This window comes from Gadus chalcogrammus, chromosome 5 (assembly GCF_026213295.1).
Source record: "Gadus chalcogrammus isolate NIFS_2021 chromosome 5, NIFS_Gcha_1.0, whole genome shotgun sequence".
Taxonomy (NCBI): domain Eukaryota; kingdom Metazoa; phylum Chordata; class Actinopteri; order Gadiformes; family Gadidae; genus Gadus; species Gadus chalcogrammus.
Window position 1 is genome coordinate 19,701,451 of NC_079416.1, and position 22,390 is coordinate 19,723,840.

The 22,390-nt window shown below is 51.4% G+C and overlaps 2 protein-coding genes across 6 annotated transcripts; both read right to left on the bottom strand.

Annotated features, from left to right (window-relative positions):
- Positions 1-4,625: 4,625 nt before the first annotated feature.
- On the bottom strand, positions 4,626-10,059 carry vsnl1b (visinin-like 1b). The gene is made up of 4 exons (XM_056590916.1): positions 9,978-10,059; positions 7,237-7,408; positions 6,352-6,567; positions 4,626-4,823 (listed from the first exon to the last, which is right to left on the bottom strand). The coding sequence occupies exons 2-4, from the start codon at positions 7,396-7,398 to the stop codon at positions 4,626-4,628; spliced, it is 576 nt and encodes a 191-aa protein (XP_056446891.1). The 5' UTR covers positions 7,399-7,408; positions 9,978-10,059.
- Positions 10,060-10,626: 567 nt separating this feature from the next.
- Positions 10,627-21,608, bottom strand: LOC130382902 (sex comb on midleg-like protein 4). Of its 5 annotated transcripts, none has more exons than XM_056590868.1 (10): positions 21,507-21,608; positions 19,885-20,097; positions 19,006-19,135; positions 17,785-17,985; positions 16,935-17,096; positions 15,355-15,561; positions 13,147-13,292; positions 12,193-12,320; positions 11,846-11,992; positions 10,627-11,253 (listed from the first exon to the last, which is right to left on the bottom strand). In XM_056590868.1, the coding sequence occupies exons 1-8, from the start codon at positions 21,507-21,509 to the stop codon at positions 12,195-12,197; spliced, it is 1,188 nt and encodes a 395-aa protein (XP_056446843.1). In that variant the 5' UTR covers positions 21,510-21,608; the 3' UTR covers positions 10,627-11,253; positions 11,846-11,992; positions 12,193-12,194. The 5 variants fall into 5 exon arrangements, with proteins under 5 accessions (XP_056446843.1, XP_056446839.1, XP_056446841.1 ...); XM_056590864.1 differs by having other exon boundaries at positions 19,849-20,097; XM_056590866.1 differs by lacking the exon at positions 21,507-21,608 and adding an exon at positions 20,967-21,151 and having other exon boundaries at positions 19,849-20,097.
- Between the last annotated feature and the right edge of the window lie 782 nt (positions 21,609-22,390).

Genomic DNA, 22,390 nt, shown 5'->3' on the forward strand with positions numbered 1-22,390 from the left:
GACAAGGACTATCCTACTGCGCCAAGCATATGCAATTACCTTTCTATGTGAGCTGAATTTTAATCAGTATTGCTGATTATTAATTGTCATACATCGCTTTGATGCAGAATGGACCAGGATTGTCTAGGGTAGCCCAGAGGTTCTGGGTTCGATCCCAGCATGTCTGTGGTCTACCTGCCTGTGGTCTAACTGTCTGTGGTATCCTGTATGTGGTACCTGTCTGTGGTACCTGTTCGTGGTCTAACTGTCAAGGCATCCTTGAGCAAGAAGCCCCTAGCTCGTAAGAGGACGATATCATGAAAATTGTGAGGTAGAGAAGCATCTTTTTCAAGCTGATGTTAGACAATCGTCTATATGGGAGGAATGGTTTCCTAGGAGAAGACTTCCTACTATAATGGCTGAATAATGGATCCATGCTCAGGCAAGTGATGGATGGGTGCTACTGGTCTGGTGTCTATATTTAGACCATCTCTCCGTGTGTACGATAAGAGCTGAAACTGATACATGATGATTCGCACAGATAGCCCCGACTCGGCGGGCTCGTGCAGGGATCCTCAAACAACCACAAACCGTTTGTGTGCACAAAACCCCGGCGGATATGTTCGCTGTCTCGTGTTTGTGCCAAACTAGAGGCTCAGGCATCAGATTTCTGTACGACTAAATGTTTGTTATTCACCGGGGAAACGTCCACATAGAGGGGCTGCTCTCGGGCTTTCTTTACGTCGCGCAGGTCGATGGCTCACATCCCGGGGGTTGTGTTGCAGACAGGAATGTCGGCGGCTGCTGGGGCACCCCGATGGTACACCGGGTAGAGCGCATAGCGTGCAGGTCCTGAACGCAGCGACCCGGGTTTGATTCCTGCCCTGTGGTACCTCTGCTGCATGTCCTCCTCTCTATCTCCCTCTACAATAAAATGCCATCAAATAAATCTTAAAATGAATGTTGGCGGCAGTTTTGTTTGCCTCTTCGGTAGGTTTAATCTCTGACTTCTGTGTGAGTTCGCAGTGTGTACATTCTCAGAGCGGAATGGGATGCAGTGGATGATAGTGAGGGTTACCAACTAACCAATATGGCGTCTGTATGAATAGAGACTATGGCTCCTCCTGGTCTCCAGCCTATACGGATACCAGTTTTTTTGCTGCACCCTCGTGGATAGGGCCTGTGTCTATCAGTTGAAAAGGAACTGCGTTCAATCCTCAATGTCCCCAAACTAACTAGCAAGATTTCTACCCCCTACCTTTTCCTTAACGACCTGTATCTGAGTAAACTGTCTAACCCCTACCTGCTCCTTAGTGACCTGTACCAGAGTAGACTGTGTAACCCCTACCTGCTCCTTAATGACCTGCATCTGAGTTTACTGTCTCTTACCCCTACCTGCTCCTTAGTGACCTGTATTAGAGTAGACTGTCCAACCCCTACCTGCTCCTAGTGACCTGTATCAGAGTAGACTGTGTAACCCCTACCTGCTCCTAGTGACCTGTATCAGAGTAGACTGTGTAACCCCTACCTGCTCCGAGTGACCTGTATCAGAGTAGACTGTGTAACCCCTACCTGCTCCTAGTGACCTGTATTAGAGTAGACTGTCCAACCCCTACCTGCTCCTAGTGACCTGTATCAGAGTAGACTGTGTAACCCCTACCTGCTCCTAGTGACCTGTATCAGAGTAGACTGTGTAACCCCTACCTGCTCCGAGTGACCTGTATCAGAGTAGACTGTGTAACCCCTACCTGCTCCTAGTGACCTGTATCAGAGTAGACTGTCCAATCCCTACCTGCTCCTTAGTGACCTGTATCAGAGTAGACTGTCCAACCCCTACCTGCTCCTTAATGACCTGCATCTGAGTTTACTGTCTCTTACCCCTACCTGCTCCTTAGTGACCTGTATTAGAGTAGACTGTCCAACCCCTACCTGCTCCTAGTGACCTGTATCAGAGTAGACTGTGTAACCCCTACCTGCTCCGAGTGACCTGCATCAGAGTAGACTGTGTAACCCCTACCTGCTCCTAGTGACCTGTATCAGAGTAGACTGTCCAATCCCTACCTGCTCCTAGTGAGCTATATTTGAGTTAACAGTCTAACCCCTACCTGCTCCTAGTGACCTGTATCAGAGTAGACTGTCTAACCCCTACCTGCTCCTAGTGACCTGTATCAGAGTAGACTGTCTAACCCCTACCCGCTCCTCAATGACCCCTCATAGAGCTATCTGTCAGAGTGTGGCCCTGTAGACGCCTCCCCAGGGGCCTACTGCTCCAGGGGCCTTCGGCTCTAGGGGCCTGCTACTCCAGGGGCCCAGTTCTCCAGGGGCCGGCCGCTCTAGGGGCCGGCCGCCCCAGGGGCCCTCTGCCCTAGTCCCCGGGACCCACACACCATGAACCAGCCAGCGTTGGCCCCGCCGTGTCTTTTGAAAAAGCCCATTGAAGTTTTATTTAGTTTCAGTCACTACAGAAGTCATTTGGTGCAACACATGCCACATGTAGAAAATAACAGAACAGAAACACACTCACTTTGTGGTTGGATTTGTCATATAAACATCGACCAGACGAGAAGGTGTTGACATGGCGGTGGGATTGGACTGGATCAATTATAGAGACGGTACCCATGGGGGGATTTGAGGGGGTGTTGGTCTCAATAAAATATTTTCTACCGTAAATCATTCAGCATATCCCATTACCGTATAGGAACGAACGCCTAGCTAGACACCCAGTCCTTGCTTGCATAGCCTACAATCGGTATGGGGGGGGCTGTTGAAAGTGTTGAAATGAGGAGAGCTAGCGCAGCTAACGTTAGCAGTAGCCTACGTCGCCACGGCGGCCATGTTTAAAGTAGGGAAAGTCCTCCTTCCTCCAAGAGTCTGCACCACTGATAATCTCTGAAAAGACCTAACGGATTATAAAATGAGACAATCAATAAAAAGTTAATCTCGTTATAAAGTTATTTTTTTATTCTTATTAATATTATAACTATAGGTATCGGAATGCAGTGTGTCCAGTAAACATACTTTGAAACAGGCTTTGAACTTTCGTCGCCTCTCCCCCCACTTGTGGAGAACGTGCTCGCGTAGCTTCGAGGTTCAAAGCCCTAAAGATTGTAAATCGTTTTTGTAGTGCTCTTTTTGTATATTTTATTTCTGTAAACATAGTGATATGTCCTCTGTAAAGTTACTAGAGTTGAAATCATGTGACGGTGGCTGCGGCGGTGGTGGGGGAGAGGGGAGATATTCCAACGACGTTCAGGTTGTAAATGCGGGTAATGCGTAATGTGTCTAATGATGTTAGACGCCATTTTGTCTCTCGTCGCTGTTCGACGGCGGACGGCGTCGACCACAACATGGACGCCGCGGTTTATCGCTTAGTCACCGACGCAAATCATAACTGAATCCAAGCCAAGGGGTGGGAACCAAACACACAATGTGACTCCTCCGTTGTCCTTCAAAGTAAAACACAAACCATGAAGAGAAAAGCAACAACTCAAGAGGCACAGGTGCGTGTGCGATGGGGTGAGAAGGGGACCATCGTCCGGTATCAGGTGACGTAATGTACTTATTTACCACACACTGTACATCCCATGCAACAATACTAAACAAATTCTGTAGGGACACTCGTTTTTATACCCACCTAAGGATGCAAAAGGTAAGAGATTATATATATTCATATATATATATATATATATATTATCAATATTTTTCTGACACATAATAACTGCATGCAAAGAACTGACACTCCCCAATGTGTGTGTGTTTGTTTGTGTGTGTGTGTGTGTGTGTGTGTGTGTGTGTGTATGTATGTGTGTGTGCGTGTGTGTGTGTATGTGTGTGTGTGTGTGTGTGTGTGTGTGTGTATGTATGTGTGTATGTGTGTGTGTGTGTGTGTGTGTGTGTGTTGTGATCCTCCCGTCCGAGGTCTGAACAGTAGACAGTTACAATTATCATAGGAGTTATTGTCTTGGTACTATTTATATAAAGCATACATTAGCTTCAGCAGTGACCACCGGCTGGTTTGAAGGCGGAGCGTTGGGGTGGGTGGTGCGTTGGGGTGGGTGGGGTGTGATGGAGGTGTCCTAGATATACGTCGGGGGACATAATTCATAAATGCAGTGCTCCACTGATTTACAAGCTACGAGGTGAAGGGGGGGATGTATAGGTGCGTGTGTGTGTGTGTGTGTGTGTGTGTGTGTGTGTGTGTGTACGTATGATATCGTTGAGCTATAAGAGAGATGATTCAGCCTTTTACATTCTCATGCATACGACCACAAGAAGCGAGTCCATTGAAAAAATAGTCCAAGCATTATTTTTTTTTTGTCGTTTTTTTGTTCGTTATTTTCCTGTGGAAATGGCAGAGAATCTAACATCAAATCGTGAGCTGCTGCTGCTGCTGCTGCTGCTGTCCGGAGAGAGTGAGAGTGAGAGTGAAAGAGAGTGTGAGTGTGAGTGCGTACGTGTGAGTGCTTGTTTGTGTGCTTGTATGTGTGTGTGTGTGTGTGTGTGTGTGTGTGTGTGTGTGTGTATGTGTGTGTGTGTGTTTGTGTGTGTGCGTGCGAGAGGAAACAGACTGGACACGGTGGACGGGGGCGTTTTGATGGGGGCGGGGCGGGGGTGTGTGGTGGGGGGGGGGGGGGGGGGGGGCGCGCTCACTTCTGCATGTCGCACTGCAGGAGCAGAACGATGGAGGGGTCGCTCTTGGCCGCCTCCTTAAACTCGTCCAAAGAGATCTGGTCGTCGTTGTTCTTGTCCATCTTGGAGAAGATGCGGTCCACGCGCTGCTCCGGCGTCAGGCCGTCCTCGTTCATCTTCATCATGATCACCGTTCCCACCATCTTGTAGATGGCCTGCGGGGGACATCGTGGGAGGCAATGAGAGAGACTCACTCACAGGACGCTGGCCGTCGGCGGGGACCGTGCCGTGTGTGCGTGCGCTACATGCAGGCCGGTCATGCCAGCTTGGAATCCTGTGTGTTCTAAGAACGGTTCTTTATTATAGGATGTAGTAGGATTGGGATCGATGCACACTCAAAACCCACCTCCTTAAGATCGCTTTCACCACATCGGCTCCTTCCCTTCCCTCCCCTGCTTGCCTTTTTATCGTTTGACTTATATATGTTCTTATTAAATATTAAAAATGCAAATGATTTTGGGTTCACCCTGTAAACCGGCTTTGATCATTTAAAAAAGCGCTATATAAATCAATTGTATATTATTATTGCTCTTGATGAATAAACGCACCGAGGATGATTCATTTTGTATCAAACAGGCCAATAAATCATTCATATGTGTGTTACATCCTACGTCACCTCAAAAGTGTCGTCATTTAGCTTATTAGTTGTTTATTAGTCCCTCTTCACTGTCTCTCCTCACTGTCTCTCAACTGTCTCTCCTCACTATCTCTCAACTGTCTCTCCTCACTGTCTCCTTCTCACTTTCTCTCCTCACTGTCTCTCCTAACTGTCCCTCCTCCTCCTCCTCCTCACTGTCTCTCCTCACTGTCTCTCCTAACTGTCCCTCCTCCTCCTCCTCCTCACTGTCTCTCCTCACTGTCTCTCCTCACTGTCTCTCCTCACTGTCTCCTCCTCACTGTCTCCTCCTCACTGTCTCTCCTCACTGTCTCCTCCTCACTGTCTCTCCTCACTGTCTCTCCTCACTGTCTCCTCCTCACTGTCTCCTCCTCACTGTCTCTCCTCACTGTCTCCTCCTCACTGTCTCCTCCTCACTGTCTTTCCTCCCTGTCTCCTCCTCACTGTCTCTCCTCACTGTCTCCTCCTCACTGTCTCCTCCTCACTGTCTCTCCTCACTGTCTCCTCCTCACTGTCTCTCCTCACTGTCTCTCCTCACTGTCTCCTCCTCACCGTCTCCTCCTCATCGTCCCTCCTCCCCTCCTAACTGTCCCCTTCTCTCCTCCTCACTGTCTCTCCTCACTGTCTCTCCTCACTGTCTCTCCTCACTGTCTCCTCCTCACTGTCTCCTCCTCACTGTCTCTCCTCACTGTCTCTCCTCAATGTCCCTCCTCACTGTCTCTCCTCACTGTCCCTCCTCCCCTCCTCACTGTCTCCTTCTCTCTTCACTGTCCCTCCTCACTGTCCCTCCTCCTCTCCTCGCTGTCTCCTACCCTCCTCACTGTCCCCTTCTCTCCTCACTGTCCCTCCTACCCTCCTCACTGTCCCCTTCTCTCCTAACTGCCCCTCCGGGACACAGAGGTCCCTCGCAGACCTTTATTTTGAAGTAAGGGAAGAACTAGGGGAACGGGGACGGAGATGTGGTTGGCCAGTTCGCTCTCTCTCGCTCTCTCGCTAACCCTACACTCAGGAGACAACGTCAGAATAAAAGTCTTGATCCTTGAGAGGGCCGTTAGTGGTAAAGTTACCTCGATGATCTCCAGCATCTCCACCCGGGTGATCTTGCCGTCCCCGTCCAGGTCGTACATGTTGAAGGCCCAGTTGAGCTTCTGCTCGAAGCTGCCCCGGGACGTGATGGACAGGGCGCAGATGAACTCTCGGAAGTCGATGGTGCCGTCGCTGTTCTTGTCGAAGGTCCTGAAGGCGTGTTGGGCAAATTTGGAGGCGTCGCCGTACGGGAAGAACTAGGGAACGAGGGAGGGAGGAGGAAGAGAGAGAAGGTTGGCCGCTTGGCTCTCGATTCGAAAGGTGTGGGGTTGCCCCTACAGCAAGGACACGACTTCAAAATAAAAGTCCAGATTCTTCAGATGGCTGTTAGTTGCTGGCTATAGGAGTGATGACCTTTCAGTTCACCGACATACTTTTAAGTCGCTTTGGATAAAAGCGTCTGCTAAATGTCCTAATTGTAAATGTAAATGAAAGACCTCTATTTCAGGGATGTTTTGATTAAAAGGGAAAATATATGAAATATAAAAAAAATGGTGATTTAGTTTTCTCTGCAGTAGAGCTCCTTTACAGACCAATAATTAATAAAACCACAAGGGACCCGATCCAACGGCAGGTTATGCAATAATCAGCCACTGCAACACACCTATTTGGCCAGAGGGGGCGCTGTTTCCTAGAGTTTTCCTCGTAAACGTTCGGTCACTCTTTAATGCACGCACACACGCACACACACACACACACACACATACATACACACACACACACACACACACAAACAAACACGAATACACAAACCACACACACACGAATACACACACACACACACACACACACACACACACACACACACACACACACACACACACACACACACACACACACACACACACACACACACACACACACACCTTGACGTAGAGCTGCTGGAACTCGTCCAGGTTGAGGCGGCCGCTGGGGCAGTCCTTCAGAAAGCCTTTGTACCACTGCTTCAGCTCGTGCTCGTTGAACTCCGTGTTCTTCACCAGGTCCTCCATGACCTCCGGGGTCAGCTTGCTGTTCTGTTTGCCCATGGTGCTCCTCCTATGGCAGGTAGGGGGGGGGGGGGGGGGAGGACACAGGGGATGAGGCGCGTGGATGAGGCCCACCGAGGCCCCCGTGTTATCAGCGGGGACGGGTGCCGGCGGAGGTCTGTGTCAGTGCTCATGACGCGCCCCGCCTGTTTTGGATCTCTACGGCTCTGCTGGGGCCAGACCCTGAACCGGTGACACACTTACACGCACACGCACACACCAACGCATGCAGATACTCGCGCACACACACACACACACACGCCAAGGGACACGCACACACAGACATGCCTGCCTGCACGCACCACACAAACACGCACACAACACACACACACACACATGTGCTTTGGCACATGCATGTAGGCATGCATGCACGCACACATAACACACACACGCATGCTTTGGCACACGCTTGCAGGCACACAAACAACACACACACAGACACACACATGCGTAGGCACATGGCACATATGCGCAGGCATGCACGCACACACAAACGCATGGACACTCAACATACACACACACACACGCACACGTAGGCCCCCTCGCTCAGGCATACACACACTCAAAAACGCACGCACAGTCAACCATGCACACACACACCCACACACACAAAAACGCATAGACACACAACATACACACACACGCACACGTAGGCCCCCTCGCTCAGGCATACACACACTCAAAAACGCATGCACAGTCAACCATGCACACACACACAAACACACACACACACACACACACACACACACACACACACACACACACACACACACACACACACACACACACACACACACACACACACACACACACACACACACACACACACGCTGGAGCGAGGCCATCAGCGTTGTCGTGCAGAAGCCGTCAGAGGTCAGAGGTTTCGATCAGTCCTATCTGGTTTCCATGGCCAGCCTCTGTCCCGTAAACCTCTCTCCGTAGTGACAACAACCGCCCTGCCCCGCCACTGTGCTACACAACGCAGCCGGGCCGCCTCACACGGGGGAGGGGATCAATACGGCTGATGAACGGGGGGTGAGAGGGTGAGAGGGTGAGAGGGTGAACATTGACGTCCCGGGCTTGAGGGGGCCGCCCCAGATGGATTCATTGTTTGGCCACAAAAAGACGAATCGAAACCACACACAGGCCGACACGGACACCGACGTAGAGGCCGAGATGAGTGGGTTGTTGTTATGTTTCGTTAACACCGACCACACGCACACGCACGCACACACACACGCACACACGCACACACACACACACACCTCTATAAGCATCCCGGCTCCTTGTCCAGTGCGGGATGGCACCCAGCAGCCCCCCTTCACGGTGGACGCTTGCACGCTTGCGGCGAGCGACAGAACACGGTTTCCCGGTGTGTGTTGTCCGCGGTGCATAATGCATCAAAATGAGACCCCCAACAGGGCCGGGCGAACCCCTCATGCTGGTGGGGTTTTTTTTTAAGACGGAGAGAACGTCTAGGGGGACCGGAGAAGACATGATGAGGCAATGGTCTGAGGGGTGTGCGCAGCAGAACAGAGCTGCTGAGACCAGACGCCTCGACTACACTGCATTGGTTTGGGGCCTTTTGGGTGAAAAAACTGCACAGAAACGCGTGATGCTGCGTCCAAAATCAGCGCAACGCACAGCCTGCCTCCTGCTGCCCCTGTGAACACCCGGGACACATGTTGTGCGTTTATAACCCGGCCAGAGTAACGATTAGCAGCCTATTGCCCTCATTAGGGAATGGATGCAGCTGCTCCTGTCCACCAGAGTCTGCGTTGGATGACCTTGAGGACAAATGTTTAGCAGGAAGATTATAAAAACAAAGCGCTCACCTGCCGAGAGGAACAGCCATTAACGAACTGTCTCGGCAGAGAGGCTTATGCTTTGGGCAGGGTGTTTGGCTCTTGGTCGTTCATATCGTCGTAATAGCCTACCGTACGCGCCAAGGCGATGACGGATTGATCAAATATTCTGTCAAATAGAAATCGTAGCTATTTATTTTTGGACGCTGTGTGAAATGACATGTTGGGGGGTGCCACCGAAGCCCCCCGTCTCGGTGGACGCTATACTGCATTCCGATGGAAACGACGCAGTGAGACGTTTTTTTTTTACGCTATTAGACCCTCTCACCCTGTTCCCAGTTACATCTTTCCAAGCGCAATGGGGGAAAAAACGCGTCAAAATGCGTTGCCATTTGGCCTATTTTTTTTTCAAACACCAAACCGTTCCATCTGTAGCACCCCCACGTCGCGGTGGAAAACCACCCAAAAGACGTCCCAGCGTATGATTTCGACGGCGTATTGTCACGTCTCTGTAACATCCCTCCTGGTTATTGCGTAAAAATGAAATGTTTTCGTGTTAAGGGATGCGCAGGTACCCGGCTATCCTCCAGATAGCATGCCAACCCTCACCACTGTCGTTTATTCCCAGACAACGTTATACAACCTGATGGGCTACATTAACGCCAGCCGTCTGAATGCGGATTTTTAACATTTTCCCAAACGGGTTGCATTCCGTTGCGTCCATAATAGATGAGGACTCACCTTAGGATGGATCTAGTGGTTCTAAGGACTCACCTTAGGATGGATCCAGTGATTCTATGGCTGCAAATCGGCGCTCGCTCGTGCGGTAGTACGATGCCCCCCTCTCCTCGATCAACGCGACGGTCTAAATGGGATTAGATTATTATTATTCGGACACACTTGGCTTTCTTTAATCCCGAAAAAAAAAACGGGCTGGAATTCGGAAGACGACACTATGGGCCGATGATGCAGGAGACAGCAGCCGGGACCGATCCCACGCGAGTCTTGGGTTGTTGCGCGATGCGAATTGAGGCGCTCGGCGTCACCCGCGTGCATCAGAGGAGGCTGCGCTCCTCTTCCTCCCGTTCTGCGTGCAGTGCCTCTGCTCGTCACGAGGGATGCAGGGAGCCCAACTCTTGTCTCTGAAACCCAAAACTGTTTGATTACGACGAACACCAAAGGACTGCGCTTATGTAGGATTGGCCCGTGTGTGCCCAAGAACCGGGTGTGACCAGGCTTCGTTTTTTTTTTTTTTATTGGTTATGTCTCTGAATTCGATGAGTTCAAACCGACGCAGAAGACATATAGGACTGGTTCGGCACGGGTTCTCATGGCGTGGCACCGAAAATATGGCATTTTCCGTGATGGTTAATGGACCTTTTGGCTCAATAAGAGACATACGTCACGTGTTTTTTCCGCCTCATTTATTTGACCCAGTTATGGTTGTGCCAGGGACTAGCATACTGTTTTAAGAATCAATATGGATCGATAAAGAACCGAGGTCCGTCAGATCCCTTCTCGTCAAACACTAGTACCATCCAATACATTATCTTTACCTGCCTCTCACGACCAGAATGAGTCTACACAAGGGCCTTTATAAAGCTGCAACTTGAAACCAATTCATGATTTAAGGAAATATCTTGTCCGTGGCACAATAATGAATGATGACTGGATTTGGTTAATTGAATACACACATACAGTACAGTGGATTTTATTTACATCTCACAAACACAAAAGCATACAGTTTAGATACAGCGATAACTTTAGCACCAGTAGAGCTATCGGATTCTTGATGTTTTTTCAAAATAAAAGACCTAAGCTTGATCTCACTATATAGGCCTGGCTAACATTGACTTTAATACAGCAGCATTCACTTACAAAGGTCAGTGGATTACAAAAGGATGTATGGTGCTGTACGCCGGAAACGTTATGCATAAGCAGTGAAGGACATCTGTATTGGCCATTTGTGTTTTTTCTCGGTGTAAAATCGGTGTTGCTGGGGCCTCTGTGGGCCTGCATCTCAGTTGAAACACTGATGCCTGTTAAAAACCTAAAAAAAGACACGTAACCAAAACCATTAGATGGGCTGGTGGAGTAGCCGATACACAAAGAGGCTATCATAAAAAGGACGTTGCATATTGACCATATACATAATGACACAATTGCATCTCAATGCATTCCCCCCCCCCCCCCCCATCAAGAGAGACTCTGACCCTCTATGTAGTATATGTACACACTATCTGTACGTTCTGATCTTAGATTATATTGTTTTATGTTTGAAATGATAGTCAAACTAATTAGAATACATTTAAAAAATGCACCATTCACTTTTTTTGTTTCAGATTTTTTACAATAAATAGTAATGTGAGGAAATAAGTCAGTATAAAAAATGAAACAATCCTAAAGTCTCTTATAGGTCGGTTAACTTTATGCCTTTATACTGTTTTTGAATCATAATAAGATAAATAGATAAATTAACACGCTGGGCCATTCAGTCCAACATGAGTCAAATAAACTCCTTTGTGATTCCACAGCTGATGCATCTTTGTTAACGCGTGTATACATATCTATATCTATATATGCATATAGATACATGGATGGTTGTACTGTATGCACTGCTGCATAACGTGTGCGGAACAAACCACAGCATAACACCAGTGTTGAGGTGGAGGCTCCACCCTGATGGCGGTGGACGTTCTCCTCCACCCTTGCCCCGGTCGTCCTCTCCGCCCTTGCCCCGGTGGCCCTCTCCGCCCCTCGTGTCCGTGGCCGCTGATTGCTCCTGCGTACTGACAACACTTCAATCAAACCCCGGCGTGCCGAAAAGAATACAAAAAGATTGAAAAAAAGATGGTCTAAAAAAACGACAGTGACCAGGGAAACTCGACGGTGGGCGATTACGTGACCATGCAGATCGGGACAGGGACAGGGACGGGGACGGGGGACGGGGGGTTGGGGCGTGGCAAGGTCGTGGCAGGGGGCGTGGCACCTCTAGAGCTTGGTCTGCTTTAGTTTGTCGATGTGGTAGCACAGTTTGAGGGCGGGGCCCAGCTTCAGACCCAGGTACTTCATGATCATGTCGCTCTTCAGCAGGAGCAGGGCGTTCCCGTCGATCTCCTGGGGAGAGGAGGCGGAGGGGGGAGACACACAGCAGGAGGGGGAGGAGGAGGAGGAGGAGGGGGGAGACACACAGCAGGAGGAGGAGGAGGAGGGGGGAGACACAGGCATGAGGAGGAGGAGGAGGAGGGGGGGGAAACAGGCATGAGAAGGAGGAGGAGGAGGGAGGAGACACACAGCATGAGGAGGAGAAGGAGGGGGAAGACACAGTCATGACGAGGAGGGAGGAGACACAGCAAGAGGAGGAGGAGGGGGGAGACACAGCATGAGGAGGAGGAGGAGGAGGAGGGAGGAGACACAGTCATGACGAGGAGGGAGGAGACACAGGCATGAGGAGGGAGGAAAAACAAGCAGGAGGAGGAGGAGGGGGGGGGGAGACACAGGCATGAGGAGGGGGAGACACACGCATCAGATGTCAGAACAATCAACTTCACTGCGTGTTGAATAAACAGAAACCAGTGAGAGATCAGTGTCCCTACATCATGAGTTGTTATGGTGAGACCTTCCTGTCCATCGCTAATGAACGTCGCACCCACACGGCCAGGGTTCCTCACATCCCGCCCCCTTAATTGTTTTCGGAATCCTGCCCACTTACTCCCGGCGATGTCTCCGTCTCGACTATGTTTTGGGATTGTTTGCTTCGATCGTCAATTGATTTCCCCCCCCCCCCCACCGATCTGCTAGTAAAGGGCTCGTTCCACGCATAAGGGTCGACGAGAGGTTTCTGTTGGTCGCTATACATTGGTTGCATGGTGGGGGGTCTGGGGTTCAACTCCCACTGTAGGGTTAGAGTACAGTAACCGTGACGACGACGGGGTAGGCGTACGTGTTTCCTGAAGAGGTCCGCGTGGGGCCCCAGCGCGTGGGGGTCCGCCTCCCGGATGAACCAGACCACGTCCTCCACGGACCAGGACGACGGGTCCTTCTGGGGCGGGCCCTTAGTGTCCTGGGGCTCCTGGGGCCCCCCGTAGGCTAGAGAGAGAGAGAGAGAGAGAGAGAGAGAGAGAGACAGGGACAGACAGGTGTGTGGGAGGGGGAGAGAGAGAGGTAGAGAGAGACAGACGTGTGTGTGTGTGTGTGTGTGTGTGTGTGTGTGTGTGTGTGTGTGTGTGTGTGTGTGTGTGTGTGTGTGTGTGTGTGTGTGTGTGTGTGTGTGTGTGTGAGAGAGAGAGAGAGGTAGAGAGAGAGTGATTGAATTGATTGTTGGTCTGACAGGAAATGTTTGTTTTGTTATTTATTAGATGAAAGGAAGCTAAGCCTTTCCTTCAGAAATGCAGATTTGACTGAATTAATCCACGATTAACATAACTAATTCATAAATCTCTTTACACATTAATTGTTTGCATTTAAAAACCCTTTGGCAGAGCATGATCGAAGGCATTGTGGAAGCTCTAATCAAGTGAAGTTGAAAAGTGACGTTTTGTGACAGGAATCAGTTTAATGCTTGGATGAATTCCACAATTTTTCAGCTTTTTTATTAGGTCAGAGTCAGAGGGAGAGATTTTAAGTGATTGAGGCGATAAAATATTTTTTCCCAATCATAAATTATGATTTATTTGAAGGCTCCCCAATTGATCTGAAATTCTAACATCTGAGAAGAACTCTGCCTCATTTATAACCTCTCACCTTCCCTGTCCCATCCTGCAGTATCCAGGAACCACAGAACCCTGTGAACCCAAACCTGTCTTGGTCATGTTCAGAAGGCAGGCTCACTCAGTGTTTAGGTGGGCCTCCTATCGTACCGATCTTGTTTTTCCCTTCTTTACGGCACCAACCCACACCATGGTTACACACAATGTGTGTGTGTGTGTGTGTGTGTGTGTGTGTTCAAGCACACCATGGTAAATCCTGTCGTCTTTCTTTTCCGCTTTTATGACAATTATCGGAAAATAGTTACTTTATCTTTAACGCACAAAATCTCCCGTCGATCGTGGCTGAGAATGAGCACATGAAAGGTAAGTATATGAAAGATGAATGAATGAAGGACGAGCACGTTAAAGGTGAGCACATGAAAGGTGATATAACTACTTCTGCGTTTGGTTGCTCTGCTACGGAGTTACTGGGAACCATCACCCCTCCCTGTGCACACATCTCACCTGCCGGCTGGTGTAGAGTATTTTTAGGAACAATGTCCTAAATCGACGTCAATTCACGGGTGTTACGGGCGGTCCTCCCGGAGAACAGAAAGTCTTTGTGAACAACCACCCCCATCTCCCTAAACATCCATGAACTCGAATTCATCAGTCCCTCCAGAAAAACGCGATTATGCGATCGCATAATTCAACGCATAATCAGCCAAAGTCTGCATATTCATGCAGGGGCCGCATTTTTTCAAATATGCTGCACTTTCACCGCATAAATTGCCGATTTCCGCGCAAAATATGCGGGGTTTGCGTGATTTCGTAATCCCTGCATTTTCGTTGCAATAAAGTCACATAAATCTTAGCAGAAAGTTGAAAAATGTTGCGTTTACTTCACACAAGAGCAGCCATTTCCCCCTGTTGCCATGGGAAAGTTATGAAGTGACGTAATTACGTGACGTGAACGTCATCGAAAAGCTGCATTTTTCGCAAGTTCCCGCAATTTTTGCAAGTTCCCGCAATTTCGCCACATTTTTCTGGATGGTCTGATTCATTTGTCCTGTAGAACGTCTTTGCAGTACTGCCGGGGCGGCATGTGGCTCAGGGGGTACAGCGGGTTGGCTGGTAACCGGAAAGTTGCTCGTTCGATCCCAGGCCCCTCCTAGAGGGTCGAGGTGTCCCTGAGCAAGGCACCTCACCTGGCCGTCCCCGGCGAGCTGGCTTGCCGCCCTGCATGGTTTACTCCGCCGTAGGTGTGTGAATGTGTGCATGTGTGAGAATGTTCGGCAATGTTGTAAATCGCTTTGAGTGGCCACTGGTAAGAAAAGCGCCGCATAAATGCAGTCCAAGCAGAGGACAGGTGAGAGGCTCACCTGTCCTCTGCTTCTCCTGGAGGGTGGCGGGTGGGGGTCCTGGAGGATGGAGGGCTGAGTGCGGAAGGTGGAGGGTCTCACCTGTCCGGTTGTTCTCCTGGAAGGAGGAGGGGCTGCTGGCCGACTGCCGCGCGCCGCCGGGGAACTGCTGTGATGGGCCACGGAAGCCGTAGGAGGACTTTGGCGAGTAGGAGGAGCTTATGGAGTTGAAGGCGGAGTCCCCGGGGTCCACAGAGTAGCGCTTGGCCTCGGACTGGTCCATGTGGTACTCATCCGTCATGGAGGTTTCTGCCGGGAGAAAGGCGTGGATGGATGGATGGATGGGTGGATCCATCCTCTCCATCTCTCTATCAATCTATCCATCTGTCTGTTCTCTCTATCCATCTCTCCATCTCTCTCTCCTCCTCTATATCCATCTCTCCATCTCTCTCTCCTCCTCTATCCATCTCTCCATCTCTCCACCTCGAACAATCTCTCTAATCCCTCCATTACTAGCCATCTCTCCATGTCTCTATCCATCTCTCTAACTCTCGATGTCAGTCCCTAGGTCTGGTGGGGGGGGGGGGGGGGGGTGGAGGGCTAGGTAGGTCTCTAGGTCTGAGGGGTTTAGGTCTCTAGCCCGATGGGTGGGCTTTAGGTAGGGCTCTAGGTCCCTAGGTCTGATGGGTGAAGGTCTCTAGGTCTGATGGGTTTAGGTCTCTAGGTCTGATGGGTTTAGGTCTCTAGGTCCCTAGGTCTGATGGGTTTAGGTCTCTAGGTCCCTAGGTCTGATGGGTGAAGGTCTCTAGGTCTCTAGGTCTGATGGGTGAAGGTCTCTAGGTCTCTAGGTCTGATGGGTGAAGGTCTCTAGGTCTCTAGGTCTGATGGGTTCAGGTCTCTAGGTCCCTAGGTCTGATGGGTGAAGGTCTCTAGTGCCGCGTTTCCACTGCAGGGTGCGGAACGGATCGGATCGTAAAGGTGCGGTAGGGAGGGGGCGGTATAGCCCAGCTTAGTTCCGAGGTCGCGTTTCCACTGCCGACAGTACCCTTTGTGGTAGGCCGGATGTCGATCGCCGCGGCAGCTACGTAAACGTCTCCACCTCCTTGTTCGCCCAAGCAAGCGTTTTACGCGACATCTTAATTGTAAAGAATAATACCTCGAGGCTACTGTTTGTTTGTTTTTATCCCCGCGTCACCCGGAAGTGATGATTCTGTCGACCAATCAACGGAGGGGGTGTGTAGCTAGAATTTCCCGGGACCCTTTCAGGCGTCTCGTCTCGTTTTCGGTACCCCAACGGAGGAGTCCCGAGAACGAGGCCGGAACGGGTACGGCAAAGTCCGGGTCACGCCCGCTTTTGGCGGTGGGAACGCGACCCGATCCGCACCTTTGCGATCCGATCCGTTCCGCACCCTGCAGTGGAAACGCGCCATAAATCTCTCGGTCTGATGGGTGAAGGTCTCCAAGTCTCATGGGTGAAGGTCTCTAGGTCCCTAGGTCTGATGGGTGAAGGTCTCTAGGTCCCTAGGTCTGATGGGTGAAGGTCTCTAGGTCTCTAGGCCTGAGGGGTTTAGGTCTCTAGGTCTCTAGGTCTGAGGGGTTTAGGTCTCTCCTCTGGTGGGTGGGCTCTAGGTATTCTCTAGGTCTGGTGGGTGCAAGGCTCTCGGTGCAGCAGGTCTGCGTACCGTCAGAGTGGTAGGACCCCCCACTGTGCGGGCCGATGGGCTGGTCGCTGAACAGGTTCTCGCAGTGCAGGCTGCGGCAGAGCTTCTTCAGGAAGCGCAGCACGTACCCGATGCTGTTGACCACCGGCAGGCTGAGCAGGTGCTGCTTGCCGTCGAACGTGGCTGGGGACCAGAATGAGCACATGAAAGGTGGATACATGGAGGATGAGCACATGAAAGATGAATACATGAAAGATGAATACATGAAAGAAGAGAACATGAAAGATGAGCACATGACAGATGAGCACATAAAAGACGAGCCCATGAAAGATGAGAATACATGAAAGATGAGAACATGAAAGATGAGCACATGAAAGATGAGCACATGAAAGATGACCTCTCCTCTCTCCTCTGAGAAGAGAGGGTAGAGAAGAGAGGGTAGAGAAGAGAGGAGAGAGAAGAGAGGAGAGGGGAGAGAGGGTAGAGGAGAGAGAAGAGAGAAGAGAGAAGAGAGAGTAGAGGAGAGATTAGAGAGGAGAGAGAAGAGAGGAGAGAGAGTAGAGGAGAGAGCAGAGAGGAGAGAGAAGAGAGGAGAGAGAAGAGAGAGTAGAGGAGAGATTAGAGAGGAGAGAGGAGAGAGGAGCAGAGAGATTGTGGAGAGGAGGGAAGAAAGGGGAGAGCGGGGGGAGAGGAGAGGAGAGAGGGGAGGCGAGAGTAGAGCAGAGGGAAGAGAGGAGAGGCGAGATGGGAGATAGGAGAGAGGAAAAAGGAGGTAGTAGAAAAGAGAGAGAGGCGAGGGGAGAGAGCAGAGCGAAGAGGAGGGGATGAGGGAGAGGGAAGAGAAGAGAGGAGAGAGGAGCCGGGATGTCACCTGAGATCTTTTCCCCCCCGTAGCCCTGGGTGAGCAGGGTGAACACGGCCTTCTGCTGGAAGGCGCTGTCGATGCAGCCCTGCACGGCCTGCTGCAGGACCACCGAGGGCCGGTCGGGCCCGAAGTGGTCTGGGAGCTGCTGCACCTTCTTCCTGTCAAGGTTGGGCCCCGTCAGGGCCTGCTTGTTGATGTAGATACACACTGGGAGGGAGGGAGGGAGGGAGGGAGGGGGGGAGAGAGAGAGAGAGAGAGAGAGAGAGAGAGAGAGAGAGAGAGAGAGAGAGAGAGAGAGAGAGAGAGAGAGAGAGAGAGAGAGAGAGAGAGAGAGAGAGAGAGAGAGAGAGAGAGAGAGAGAGAGAGAGAGAGAGAGAGAGAGGTGTAGGGGGGAGAGAGAGGGAGGTACAGATTGAGGAAAGGGGGAGGCAGGGGGCAGAGAGCAAGAGAGATGTAGAGAGGGATAGAAAGAGGTGGGGGGAGGGAGAGAGAGAGAAGAGACAGAGGTAGAGAGAGGTGGGGGGAGGGAGAGAGAGAGAGATTATAAGCGAGAGTCAGAGATAGTGGGGCAGAGGTTTGGGGGACAGTTTGGAGGACGACGGTGAAGAGGAGAGAGTGAAAGAGAGAGAGAAGAAGAAGAGCAAGAGGGTGGAAGAGGGAGACAAAGGGAGAGAGTGAGGGAGGGATAAACCAGGAAGCAGCACGGAGCGTTTCCTTAGATGATTAATGGACGCCATTAGAGGGGATCCGGTTGCAGCCTGGACGTACTGCGGCCTCCAGCCGTCTCTTGGCTTCGGTTGCTCTCCCCCTGCCTCACCTGTGATCACCTGTGGGCGGGGCTTAACGGCGTTCACCTGGAGGTGCGGCCTGTCTGTGTGACAGAGAGGGGAGCGGGGCCTATCTGCGAGACGGAGCAGCTTGCGGCCTACCAGTGATCACCTGGGCGCGAGCTACCTTGAGAGTTAGAAAAAGGCGTGGCCTGATCCGTTTATTTGGGGGTGTGACCTAGCGGTAATCACCTGGGGGTTGGACCTGCCTGATGGACAGAGGGGGGCATGGCTCACCTGGGGGCGCGGCCACACTGAAATCCCTCGAGGGTTTAGGTTGTCTACCTGTGAGGCCGAGAGGGGGCGTGGCTTACCTGTGAGCACCTGGGGGCGTGGCCACACTGTAATCCCTCGAGGGTGTAGTTGTCTACCTGTGAGGCCGAGAGGGGGCGTGGCTTACCTGTGAGCACCTGGGGCGTGGCCGAGTGCGGGACGGTGGCGGCGTCCTGTGGGATGGAGCTCATGTCGGGCTCCGGCGTGCTGCTGGGCGGGGAGATGGCCAGCGGCGTCATCACCATGCGCGGCTTCAGCTGCGTCACCGCGGCAACGCCGACAACGACAAGGACGACAACAGCGGCCATGTTGGTTTGTGCGCGTGTTTGTCGGTTGGGAGAGAGCGTACACCGACAGCTGGTAACGGGTCGATAACGGCCCCGAAACCTAATGGCTGTCATTAGTAGAGCTCGTTTTCGACTCCACGCTACAGATAATGAGGTCCCCCCCCCCCCCCCCCCCCCACGTTGATAAGTAAAGTCGTTACATTAACAGCCTCTCGTCTGGAGGCTGCTCCGTAACGACCAGGCGCGGTGTGAACTGAGAGGACGACCGCATGAGCCAACAGAGGAGAAGCGACCGCAGACTTTAAACGAACAAAGGTTGGAACCGGTCAGCGTTTCTCCACAACAACCGCTGAAGGGCAAACGGACAAACAGACACATTTATCAACCCAGACTACCCAGCCCCCGCAGCCCACCTCCAGTACCCCACCACCCCCAGCACAAGCACCCCCCCCCCCCCAATCCCACCACCTCCAGCACCGCCATCTCCCAACCCCTTGTGCATCCCCCCCCCCCCCCCCCCCCCACAGCCCAGCCCAGCACCCTGCCCCACACCCAGCTCCCCCATCTCCCACCCCCCTCGAGCCCATCTCACAACCGCCCCCCCCCCCCCCCCCCCCCCCCCCCCCCCCCTCCCTCCACTCCCACCAAACCCCCCCCCCCCCTCTCCCCCTATCCGTCCTGACCTTGAAACCCGGCTTGCGGCCCCTCTTCTTGGGCACCTTGAGAGGAGGGAGGGATTCTGGGTAGCGTCCGGGGAAGTCCATCTTGGGGGCTACGCTGCGGAGCGGGGGTCTCCCCCTCTTGCGGCCGGGGATCTTCCCGCCCGCCTGGCTGGGCAGGTAGGAGGGGGTCACGGCGGCGGACTGCATCTCCCCGTGGCTGTCGGTCTTCTGGGCAGAGGACGCCACCGCAGGGGGCACGCTCATCTGGAGCTGGGGGGTAGAGGGACACACACACACACACACACACACACACACACACACACACACACACACACACACACACACACACACACACACACACACACACACACACACACACACACACACACACACATAGATACGTAAACACACACAGATACACACAAACACAAACACAGAGATACACACACATACAGATACACACACACACAGACATGCAAACACATACACACAGAGCAACACACACATACATACAGATACACACACACACACACACACACACATATACAGACAGACACAGATACATACTCATAGAGACACACACGCACACAGAACACACACAGTTACACACACATGCATGGATACATACTCACACACACACACACAAACAGATATATATACGCACATACACACACAGAAACATTCGCAAACACACACACCACACACATAGTCAATCAATCAAATGTATTTATATCGCTCATTTTGTGCATAACTGCAATATAAAATGCCTAACAGGGGACACAACAGCAGAGAAAGATACAATAAAAACACACAAACACACCGTTCAATCTCAAATGGGGGCAACCCAAACACACACAAACATAAAACCCACAAAACCGTAACCATAATTCATAATTTTTGGGGTTTTGGAGTTTCTCTCTTAAGTTTTAGCAAGTAAAACCGCTGAGGTTGAGGTGACGAGGAGCAAAGTGTGAATACATAGACGTGGCCATATGGGCTATCCTTACGTTACACTACAACATCACAGACCGCTAGACGAAATAGCAGCAATGCTCCGTCCCTCAAGCTACACAAAGGCAGCCATGCATGCTCCATCGGGCTGTCACGGGACTAATATTTACCACCGGCGCTGCCTTTACCTGCCGCCTTCTATAGGAACGGGTTCAGACCCGGAAAAACGAGGGGACCCAGAAGAGACCAGCACACCAAAACCCAGCCCCCGCTAGCCCTTGACGGGAAGACACAGAGGCTGTTTACTACACGGATGTTAGCGGCTCTGATCTGTTCTGCAGCCTGACACACTGTCTGCAGACATCTCATTAGACTAATGCATTGAGTATTGGAGGAGGGGGAGGAGGGGGGGAGGAGGGGGAGGAGGAGGGGGGCTGGGTTCACCATGGCTACACGGCTATGAATTAACATTACGATGACAGCTATCGCCACTGGTCGTAAAAAAGACAACACGCCAACAAGGAACGGGACACGTGACGTGTGCACGCTGCGACGGCCGGTTCAGCAGCTGACCGCCGATGACGTGAATTAAAATGATTTTACCTAGCAATGAAGCATATCCAACGTTATTGCACGATAACCGCAACCCCCCCCCCCCCCCCCTCCTGCATACACACACAAGAAACGGTAGCAAATTATGTAAACAAACCGCTTTTTTTCATACTTACCATTCAAAATGTAAGAAGGCTGGACTCTACTATGGTGTGGCTGCCGGTGGATCTGAATCTACCGTCTCTTCTTTAACCGCGCGGATCTCAAAGCAAGACGGATCCCCGGTGTGCGCCTGTCTGAGCGAGCGTGTGTGTGTACGTGCATATGTGCGCGCGACGGAGGGACGGGGGGGGACGGGGGGACGGGGGGCTTGAGAGAGAAAGGAAGAAAGAGAGAGATGGTGGGTGAGTGAGTGAGGGAGAGAGCAAGAGAGAGAGAAATGGATGGCGGGTGAGAGAGAGAGAGAGAGAGAGAGAGAGAGAGAGAGAGAGAGAGAGAGAGAGAGAGAGAGAGAGAGAGAGAGAGAGAGAGAGAGAGAGAGAGAGAGAGAGAGAGAGAGAGAGAGATGGATGAACGGCTGTTGTCATGGTAACAAGCCTGTACAGCCCGTGCCATCCTGTCGGATATCTGTCAATTTTTTATCTTCAGCTGAAGCATCACCGAACATGGAAGATATAATTAGGCAGCCCCGCGCGCGCCCTCTCATTAGGAAGGGGAATCTCACCGGGAACACTGCGGGACCCTGAATATGAAACGTTATGAATATGAAACGTTCAAAAGCACCATTTACATCGCCGTGGCGCGCGTGCATGTTCGCAGGATAAGTGTTTCCACATTGGAGCATGCGCGTGCACGCTGTATTAATCGGTTCAGTACTATACTATATTCTATAGGCCGTGATCTTTACTAACACAATTGTTTAATTCGATATTTCGGTTGCAGTTTACATTGACGTCTAACAATAACGTTTGATGTTAATAAAATTTCATAAACCATAAAATATCAAGTGGATATTATGTGGACCCTTGAACTAAATTATCGTTGGCCATATTTGAGGGTA